We start from the raw sequence: 11151 nt of genomic DNA on the forward strand, positions 1-11151 counted from the left end.
CTGTCAAAACTGAAGAAGCACACAGTGCAAACCACTGCTTCGGCAGGTACCTACCATCACCAGAGCCCTTATGCTGCCTCCCAAGCAAAGGCATGCCAACAGAAAATTGTCCTCAAGGGCAAATTTAAACCAAGCTTCTTCTTATTGCTCTCAATTTGGAAAAGTTAGTTGCTCAGTACAACCTTTATGTTTGTCCAGAACCACAACCCATAACATAAATTATAGGTATATAACCAAGTAGTTAAGTAGGAGCAAGGTCAAATGCAAGATACAGGGGTGGACAAAAGTAGGTTTACAGTTGTTTGTACAGTAAAGCACATGCAGGTAATGATTATTAGAATTGCTTGATTAACTCAATAGCTTTATGAACTTTATTAACTCAAAAGAATGTCACAATGGCACAGTGCACAGAATCAGTCTTGCAAGTGCTCAGATTGCCAGCCTTACGTACTTACAGCTGTAAGCCTACTTCTGCCCACCCTTGTATATGGGGCCCTTCAGAAAATTATGTATTATAGAGCTGTTTTCTGCCATGGGTATGTGACACTTTAAGTGAGAATAGGTGCTCAGTGGTACAGGATTACCTGACATCACCACAGAAGGATGTCTTAGTAATTTCCTGAGAGCATAACTAACCATAGTAATGGATGCCAGTTGTACTCTGGAAAAAGACTCAGGCTTTTACTGAAATGAAGCTCCGTATCATTGAGTGGTTGAGTGTTTGGGATATAAATGAGAGTAAGCATTGGACCTGTGGGAGGAATAATGGCCAACGAGGAAGAGAGACAGGAGGTGGAAGGTGGAATAAGGACACATATACGGGCACTTGGAGATGGATAATTGGCGAGGCACTCCACCTAGCAGACTGAGTTTCCAGATCTGTATAGTCAAGCTCAGTGATGAATCAACATTTTTATGTTACTTACTTATTTATTGGTGTGTTATGAATAGGTTTATTATTTTTCAGGTTTATTACCCTCCTATTGTCTTCATGTGTTTCCTTTGAGCTAATAAACACACTGTCATTTTTTGCATCCTGGCCTGCTTAGTGATATATTCTGGGTTCAGAAGCAGTGCAAGAATCCACTCTTTTGTTTTCAATACTTGCTAATTGATCTTTTTTCTCATTTGTCTTTACACTCATTTAACACAAAGGGATGTAGCTGTGTGACTCATGAATATGATCTTTACTCTCTCAATAGGCTGAAATTGATCAACCTAATTCAATCTGAAAAATGAACTGAAAAAGTCACCATGGGGACATGAAAGGAGATTACTTGGTGAGACTTGTGTAATTAAACCAATAAATTTTAGAATAGACAAATGAATGTAAAGTAATAAATGTAATAAAGATGTCACTTCAGTATTGATACAGACAATAGATTTTTTCCTTGTAATTTTGGAATAAGTGCACAAAATTCCAATTTATACCAACTGTTATCATTTCAGTTAAAATTTTGGGGCTACTTGTATGTGTAAATCACACAACCCACAGAGAAAATGTTTTTTTATAGAAGCCAAAGTTATTTTTAACAAACAAGACAGTGATTCACATTAACATTAATAAACATGAATTGCATTACAAATACAGTACATACATACAATACTATCGTAAATATCTCACATAGCTTTAAACTAGGTTTGCAGTAGAATTCCATAAAGCTTATCCCATTTTGTTTTATGAAGTTTGGTGTCACAGTAGTTCACAGACGTACTCTGGAGGTACAGAGCTTTTAATGTCCTCTTCTATGAGTGCTACACTGGCATCCTGTGGTGACCTGTATTGAGTTTAAATCCTTGATGCTTTCGTGCAGAGTACAGAGTAGGCAACAGGTCAGCATCAATAAGTATATACAGCAAATGGAGACACTTGTTCCTTCTATGTTCCTTCTCACCCACTCAGGTCTGCTGATAAACAGAGCCTGGCAGTGCCACCTCTGCATGGCAGCAAATCTAAATCCGACACTTTTCTTGTGCAGCTCCTAGCTGGTGGAATGATCTGCCCACCACCATTCGAGTTTCTGACTCCCTCAATGTGTTTAAGAAGCATTTGAAAACTCTTGTTCTGTGAATTTCTGTTGGGAATGGCTTTGACAGGTTCTTGTGACCAAGGGAGTTTAACTAACTTGTAATTTGTTGTCAGCTCTTATTTATGATGACCATGACTTTGTCCTGTAATGTTTATTCCTAAACAGTGTCACACACGTATGAGTAGGAGTCAACTAAAGGGCCTGAATAATGACAATTCCACCTCTGACCTGGGAGCGTCAGGGTGCACTAACTGTCTTTCTTGACCCCTTTCTCAGGAAATCCCACAGGATTCCGGCACCTTTGATGACATCACTTCCGCTTCCGCCGTCGTTGATGACATCACTTCCTGTCCCGCATCTAATGACGTTACTTCCACTTCCAGCCCCGATGACGTCACTTCTTACACTGGCCATTAAAATCTTGAATCAAAATTGCAGTTCTGTTTTGGACTTTGTCGAGTGAACAACTCACTACCTTTAAAAATTCCTTTTTGTAGCCAAGTCACATGACTGCACCAAACCTTTATGATGTCTAAGTGTCATTCTTCTCACAACAGGCTGATGTTTATTTGATTATGTTGACCTATTTTGTAAGTCACTTTGGATAAAAGAATCTGCTTAGTGAATAAATGTAAATGTAATCTATATTAATTAAAAATCATAGGCTCAGCTGCACAAGTTTATTTCGAGATAGCTACAGTAGTGTTAAGGAGTGCATCCTGTCACACACGTGCTTATAGGAGGCAGCTAAAGGGCCTAAATAAGGGCAATTCCACACCAGACCAGGGGGTGGCGAAGTGTGCTGATCCTTTCTCTGTTTCCACTGCAGACCAGTTACGGGAAAATCTGCTGGGCCCTGACGATGTCACTTCCAGTTCTGGCCCCACTGATGTCACTTCCTCTACTCACCCTTAAAACTGCCATCTTTGCCTCAGCAATTCAGTTCTGTTTTGGACTCCAACCTGTACACAACTGTACATACTTTTCAACAATTTTGCAGACAGGAACTATTATACGGGTGGCTGCCCCAAGCCTTTTTGTGGCTCCTTGTCTTATCTTTGACAATCCATAAAACATAAAAGTTCTTCTATAAAATAAAAATTGGTTATTATTTTAGAGTAGAGAACAGATTTTGTGAGCATGCAAGCATCTTTGCTAAACTTATGTCTGTTACGGTAAATCTTTCACTTAAAAGTATGGAAGGAGGGACCCTCAGTCTACTCCACCTCAGTCCAACTAGCACGTTTTATGAGTTAACATCACAATATCCATGCTGGTTCCTCAAACCTTTTTTTTGTTCTTCCTAACAAATTACCTTTTGCGTTTTTCTAAGTGAATGACGTGAATCCAGCTGCGCTTATTTGCTTCTGGTGGCTCCTCAAGCGGACACTTTGAGAAACAAAGCCCATCTTATGTCCTATTGCTGATGGCAGAATCAGATCCTGTACCTAACTGCCATACGTGTATGCTTTGTGTTTAGACCTGAGGTTTTCAAGTTCAGTCCTGTGACTGCACTGTGACTGCAGATTTTCATCCCAACGAAATTTGCAATCAGTGATTCCATTTTAACTTTACTTAACCTTATTGTTTAAATACCTGATCTTTGTTTCTCCTATTATTTTGCATTTAAAGAAGTGCAGTTGTGCATAAGAACTAATTTATGCAAGAATTTTTTTTTTGCCATACAGTTGTGCTTGAAAGTTTGTGAACCCTTTAGAATTTTCGATATTTTTGCATAAATATGACCTAAAGCATCATCAGATTTTCACTCAAGTCCTAAAAGCAGATAAAGAGAAACCAGTTAAACAAATGAGACAAAAATGTTATACTTGATCATTTATTTATTAAGGAAAATGATCGAATATTACATATTTGTGAGTGGCAAAAGTATGTGAACCTTTGCTTACAGTATCTGGTGTAACCCCCCTTTGTGGCAATAACTGCAACTAAACGTTTCCGGTAACTTCTGATCATTCCTGCACACTAGCTTGGAGGAATTTTAGCCCATTCCTCCGTACAGAACAGCTTCAACTCTGAGATGTTGGTGGGTTTCCTCACATTAACTGCTCACTTCAGGTCCATCCACAACATTTCGATTGGATTAAGGTCAGGACTTTGACTTGGCCATTCCAAAACATTAACTTTATTCTTCTTTAACTATTCTTTGGTAGAACGACTTGTGTGCTTAGGGTCGTTGTCCCACCTTCTCTTGAGATTCAGTTCATGAACAGATGTTCTGACATTTTCCTTTAGAATTCCCTGATATAATTCAGAACTCATTGTTCCATCAATGAAAGCAAGCCGTCCTGGACCAGTTACAGCAAAACAGGCCCAAACCATGATACTACCATCACCATGTTTCACAGAAGCGATAAGGTTCTTATGCTGGAATGCAGTGTTTTTCTTTCTCCAAACATAATGCTTTTCATTTAAACAAAAAAGTTCTATTTTGGTCTCGTCCGTCCACAAAACATTCTTCCAATAGCCTTCTGGTTTATCCATGTGATCTTTAGCAAATTGCAGACAAGCAGCAATGTTTTTTTTGGAGAGCAGTGGCTTTCTCCTTCCAACCCTGCCATGCACACTATTGTTGTTCAGTGTTCTCCTGATGGTGGACTCATGAACATGAACATTAGCCAGTCTGAGAGAGGCCTTAAGTTGCTTAGAAGTTACCCTGGGGTCCTTTGTGACCTCGCTGACTATTACACGCCTTGCTCTTGGACTGATCTTTGTTGGTCGACCACTCCTGGGGAGGGTAACAATGGTCTTGAATTTCCTCCATTTGTACACAATCTGTCTGACTGTGGATTGGTGGAGTCCAAACTCTTTAGAGATGGTTTTGTAACCTTTTCCAGCCTGATGAGCATCAACAACTCTTTTACTGAGGTCCTCAGAAATCTCCTTTGTTCGTGCCATGGTACACTTCCACAAACATGTGTTGTGAAGAGCAGACTTTGACAGATCCCTGTTCTTTAAATAACACAGGGTGCCCACTCACACCTGATTGTCATCCCATTGATTGAAAACACCTGACTCGAATTTCACCTTCAAACTAACTGCTAATCCTAGAGGTTCACGTACTTTTGCTACTCACAAATATGTAATATTTGATCATTTTTCTCAATAAATAAATGACCAAATATAATGTTTTTTTCTCATTTGTTTAGCTGGATACTCTTTATCTACTTTTAGGACTTGAGTGAAAATCTGATGATGTTTTAGGTCATATTTATGCAGAAATATAGAAAATTCTAAAGGATTCACAAACTTTCAAGCACAACTGTAGGTTTAAAAGCTCAACTCAATTTAGTCATTTTCTTTTTAGTTCATTTTTTTCTGTGGAATTTGCCTTGCTAATTGTATTCAAATACTGACAATTAATGAGCACCATGACAGACACAGGTGCAAATGACACTGAATGCTAAAGGATAGCAGCTACTTCTGTGTTATCAACTCGCAGGCTCATTAGCAAATAATGTCTTAAATGACCTGAACATTAACAAAGAAGAACATATTAAACAGCAAGATAAAAAGAACAGATCCAACCCTGCTTAACACTCATTAAGGCTTAATCTAAAAGTCATTTATCATAACCAGTCCCTGAATAACCATAAATTTCTGGAGGAACACAAGCAAATAATGAAATCAGGAAATGACAGCTTCATTAATGGACGAGTCCAACTAAAAGAAGATATTGGTTAGGGTAAAAACCAGCAGACATAGGGGGCCCAGGGCTGAACTTGAAAATAAATCATTTTAGATAAGATTCTGCACATACATCATGTGTCCTGCATTACCGACAAACAAGGTGCGTATTTATTTTTGTGATCCAAAACAAAAAAATAACCTACTTGAAAACTGTTTTCAATTCCTATAAAATGCAAACACTTCATATATAATTGCCCCTTTAAGATTCACCACTCCAAATCCTGTTGAGGCAAATGTTATTTTAAGAATGCCATTAGCTCCATTTGTTCTCCAGATTAAGCTGGCCTCGTGTTCTTAGTTTGAAATTTCCCATCTAATGGGGTTTAATAAATGCATGCATAATTAAATGTCTATGTTTCATTAAATATTGAAATTGAAAAAAAGAAAAACAAAACAAAAAAACTGTCAAAGATTGTTTTTACAAAATCAATCAAAAAAAGCAAATACAACTACAAAGCAAAGCAGATTTTTTTTTTCCATGAAAGATATTTTAACGTAAAGTGTGTACTTGTGTTTTAATTAGCGTAAGTGTCATGTTGCAACACTTTTAATTTGAATTTACTTAAAGTCGCAAAATAAGCTCTACTTGCATCGTTTCCCATAGGAAATGCGCTTAGTTTTCAATGTTTCATTTCTGTCTCCCTTTGCTTTCTAATCATCTCATTTATTGTTAATATCACCCTCCGAACTGCTTTACTTACATTTACATCTACCTCTAAATTCAAGTCAAGACTAGCTGATGTATTTAGTCTTGATGGACTTTTAAATATGTCCCTTGTGTGCAGCGTATGTAAAGCAGAAAGGAATGGGAAGAGTTCTGAGGCCTCTAGAGTGGCTTCCAGTGATTCATTACAAGTCATTTATTAGAAAAACACGTCACTGGAGCTGTCAATCCTGCTCACACCATTGGGCAAAAAAAAAAGAAAAAGAAAAAAGTTATCTTTCAAGCTGTTCAGTTCTGTGCACAAGTTTCCATCATCTTCTGAGAATCTCAATCAGCTCTTTAGATTATGTAAATGGTCTTGCTTTCGTCATTACTTTGCCACAGAACCACTGGGGAGCAGAGATGAACAGAAAGTTCATTTCAATTCTACACTGCACAGTCAACTGAAGAAAATGACAAGTCTTCAGAAGATGGGAAAGCTTTCATGAGCACCTTCAAAAGCCAGAAGGACAAGGAAGAGCACAACGTATGCTGGGCTTAAAATGAAGCGGAATCAAGACAAAAAAGGGGCAAAACGAATTCAGAGTTAGGCTATTCATTTTACAAACCCAATTGGGCAGAATCCAGTTCTGGATAGGATGCCTTCACAGGATGGGACATACACCCCAGTGTTAAATCAGTGTTGGGCAATTAGTTGAGTATGCAGAACTATGAAATGTAAGTCGAAACCCGAGTCCATACAAAATAGCATTTCTGAATACACAGAAAGTGTGCGCAGTCCTCACATACACAGTGGTCAGGCTACGATTCAAACCCAGGTCTCTGAAGCTTAGCTACTGCTGCAGCTCTGATTTATATACTGTGAATAAAGGAGCTATATAGTGCCCAACCTGGCACAGATTCACACTGAGGCACGTGTAAAAAGACACAGACTTTATTTTTCTTCAGCTGGAGGGCACGTCTTCCCCGTGAACCCCCCCAGCTACAACACAGTCCCAAAAGCACTCCAAACACAAAATACAACCCTTTCTTCTGGTACCACCACTCCTCCCTGGCAACCTTGTCCTCTTCCTCCCGATTCTGGCACTGAGTGGTGGTTGCCGGTCCTTTTTATAGCCCATCCAGAAGTGCTCCAGGTGCTTGATCACTTGTTCCTGATCGCAGCTCCGGGTGGAGCTGTAGAGTTGTCCAGGCTGGCTCCAGGATCCATGCAGCACCCCCTGGCGGCCACCTCGGATCTCAACAGGGCTGTGGAGAACTCCATCTCCCATGGAGCCCTGCGGGAAACTGAAGCATCATCGTCTGCCAGGGAGGCTGCCACCTAGCGTCCCGGGGGAGGAGCCCATGGATTCTCCCCCGGAACAAATGTAGAAGGGGTGTCCTGGCCGGGCATGAGTTTAAACGATTTGCTGAAAAGCAATATACTCCTAATACAGGGCAAGCTCTTCTGGAATTCATTTGTATTTGAAGTATGGGTTATAAAGCTCAAACATTTCTCTAAATGCTAAATCTTCTTAAATGTCTTATGCTAGTTAACTAAGCTCCAGTGCAACCTTTCTTGGTCTGAGACATTTAAAAACGATTACAGACCCCATAATCCTCCCAGATATTTATGGACCCCAGTGCTCTCATGCTAGCTTATGCCACTTGTGCCAGTTTTATATTTCTAGTGGTGTTTTAATTTTAACTTTGTAAAAATGTCACACTAAACTTCACGTCAGTAATCTGTGATTCATTGTTTTGGTTTGCTTCGACGTCTTCAAGCCATTGAAGCTAAATGGCATTTAAGTCACAGGAAAACATGGCATATTGATATTTTCTTCTCATTTAGAATATCAATGTAGAAAAGTGAATCATTTTTTACAATCATGTTATTATGACCTGAATTTAATGGTATAGTTGGGCTGTATTATTAATAAGAATTCTTTGATGAGCACCTTGGGATTTCAGCAAGAATATTTAGATGCTGATGATGCTTGGGGCTTCTTTTTTGACGCTAGTGCATGTTGTTCCTTTAAACCATTTGAACATTATTTAATGTTACTGAAACCATTAAAAAAAGCTTTTACAAATAACATTATAAATAATTCATTGCTTCTGAAAATTTGCATCAAATTATCATTAATGTGACACATTTTAAAATTCCCATTTTTTGACTCCTGTTTGTGTCTATCATTAATCTGAAACATCTTACACAAATTACACTTTCCAGTGGCCCACAGGAATGAAAACCCCAAAAAAAGACAGCTCCTTAATATCCTTTTGGTTTCTCCTGGACAACAATTAAATCAGAAATCATTTGTCTCATGCTTTCTCAGATTTTTCTCCTGATACCCCAATATTCTCACAAGGGTGTCCTCTTGAGTTTCAGCAGAGATCTCAGCAAAGTCACACTAAAAGATCAGATTATCCAAGTAGCGTGTTGACATTTTTTTTTTGCAGTTTGAAAGTGTTTACTTTGTGTGCTCAGTAATATATAATGACAAGTATGGACAGTTGTTTGTGATAATAAAACATTATGATTACAAAACTGTAATCCGTTACATTTATATAGTGCTTTTCTCAGTAGTCAAAGCACTACCCACACAGGGAGGAACCGGGAAGCGAACCCACAATTTTCCACAGTTCCTTACTGTAAAGCAGCAGCACGACCACTGTGCCACCAAACTGATTAACAACCCCTTCTGCTACTTGACTGACCAGATCAATAGCCCAGAAGTTTCATTGACTTGATGCTATACTCTGATTAGAAAGTGTTCCTTTAATTTTTTGAGCAGTATACTATTAGCTGCTCTAATTTATATTGCATCTGTGACAAAGTAGATTTTAAAATTAAACATAAATGAGAATCTCTTCTAAGTCTGGTGAGCCATTAAAGATCAACTTTGAAGTAGCAAAATTTTCCTAGTGGAGGCTCTGATACAAAAGGTCTTTCCTGCCTTTAGGACTGAACATTTCAGGAAGCTGGTTTATTGTGTGATCAGATTAAGTTCTTAGGTTCTTTTTTAATGGGGATAAGAAGAAAATTCAAAAGCAGCTAAGTTTGTTTCAGTTAGAGAAAGTCTCCTTACCATTGTCCATTTATGCAGTACTGAGCTTTTTATAAAAGTGTCAGAAAAGCAGCAACTGAACTGAATGAGTCTAGTTTGAAACAACAGCTGAACTGAAATAAAAGTGTTTGGTTTTTCAAGCAGTAGCTGAAAGTGAAACCAAGAATATGATAAAAGGCAGCCACTCTCCTGATTCTGTTCTGTACCAAAATAAGTGCACACTCTTGGCTTTCTTTCTGCTAACAGTGCAGCTTCTTAGTACAGTTTCTTAGTTTCTCAAAACACAAAAAATGTTATTGAATCATTATCACAAAGTCAAGGTTATTTTCCTATGGGAATCAAAAGCTGAGATTTTTAACTAATCCTGCTTTGCCTCAAGGCCGTCTTAATGTATGGGCACAATGGGCAATGAATGGGGGCTCCATGAGCACCATGTTTCTCATGCTTATGTATGTTTCTGTTTTGTTATCAAAACATGGGCCCCAGCACATTACTTTGCCAGAGGCCTCTAATGCTGTTAAAATGGCCTTCCAGCTTTCTAAGAATACCCTGTACTACTGTTAAGTTTGACAAGACTTTCAGAATTAAGGCTTATTACCTGAGATCTGTAAGCAGTAAAGGTTAAAGTACCTCCCATACAGAAACTGAACCAGAATATTTTTATACTGGGCCCAGTTCAAAGCTTAACATTTGCATAAGTCAACATCCCTCTTTATTCTGTCCCTGAATTTTACATTATTCTGACAACATCAAGTGCAAAACAACACCTATAAGCCCTGGATTCAGCAGGCATACACGCGTACTCAGTCAAACTAAAGATGAGAGCAATCTGGAAAATAGAATACATCTTGTGGTTATGTGATTAAGCTGGAAATTGAATGAACATCCCAGTATCCAAGCCGCTGAACAATTCTGTTACGCCATAATTAAATATACAGTAATTAACTCCTAATGAAACATTTAAGGAATATGGGTGACAGCCTTTGGATTAAAAATCTTATCTTTACTTAACTATTTTAGAAGCCCTACCGATGTTACTTCTTTAATTGCTATCTTTTATGACCTGCAGAATTAGATGAAATGCAAGAACTACTGTAGGGAATTCTCTCTCACACACACCCAGACTCACTCATGCAGGGCCAGTTTTAAAGTAGTCAGTTATTCCTACATACAAGCCTTTTCAGCGTAGGAAGAGGACCACAAAAACCCATGGAAAACCCAGCACAGATATGGAGAACAGACAAACTCCACACAGACACTGCTCACTCAAGCCTGAAACCAGCTACTGCAGAAGATCTGGAGGAGGAAATGCAAAAAAGATAAGCAACTCCCCCTGGAAAAAGCCATGTCATCTTTGGTTTAGTTTTCTAAGAAATAGTGTATGACAAACATTTAGTGGCCTAGTGCCCAGGGAATGAAAAGAAAGGTGCATCCTTGCTCAGCAAACATATTACTGTGGTGTTTTTCATCATGGAAGTTCTAACCACAGTAACACTATCACCCTCTCTTGTGTGCATATACAATTGGTGAGGTGTTGGTGCACTATGAGCTAATGGAGGGGAGAAATGATCACAGAGGTGAATATAATCTGCCTCTTATAGGGACTGTTCTTAAAGGGCCACAGGACATACAGAAGTCTCGTGCCAGAAACTGACATCAAAACTTAAACCCACTAGACCTGCTAGTATGATAGGAAAAC

General features: G+C 38.7%; 1 protein-coding gene across 2 annotated transcripts in view; it reads left to right on the top strand.

Annotated features, from left to right (window-relative positions):
- The window catches only part of LOC120530261 (tripartite motif-containing protein 54-like), a 73839-nt gene extending 71186 nt beyond the window's left edge, over positions 1–2653 (top strand). The window contains exons 10-11 of one of the 2 annotated variants that reach the window (XM_039754592.1): positions 1203–1280; positions 2307–2653. In XM_039754592.1, the coding sequence (XP_039610526.1) occupies positions 1203–1232 (30 nt within the window). In that variant the 3' untranslated portion in view covers positions 1233–1280; positions 2307–2653. Of the gene's footprint in view, positions 1–1202; positions 1281–2306 lie in introns of those variants that run through there. The other variant, XM_039754591.1, reaches the window with a different exon arrangement.
- The last annotated feature ends 8498 nt before the right edge of the window (positions 2654–11151 follow it).

This window comes from Polypterus senegalus, chromosome 5 (assembly GCF_016835505.1).
Source record: "Polypterus senegalus isolate Bchr_013 chromosome 5, ASM1683550v1, whole genome shotgun sequence".
NCBI lineage: Eukaryota > Metazoa > Chordata > Cladistia > Polypteriformes > Polypteridae > Polypterus > Polypterus senegalus.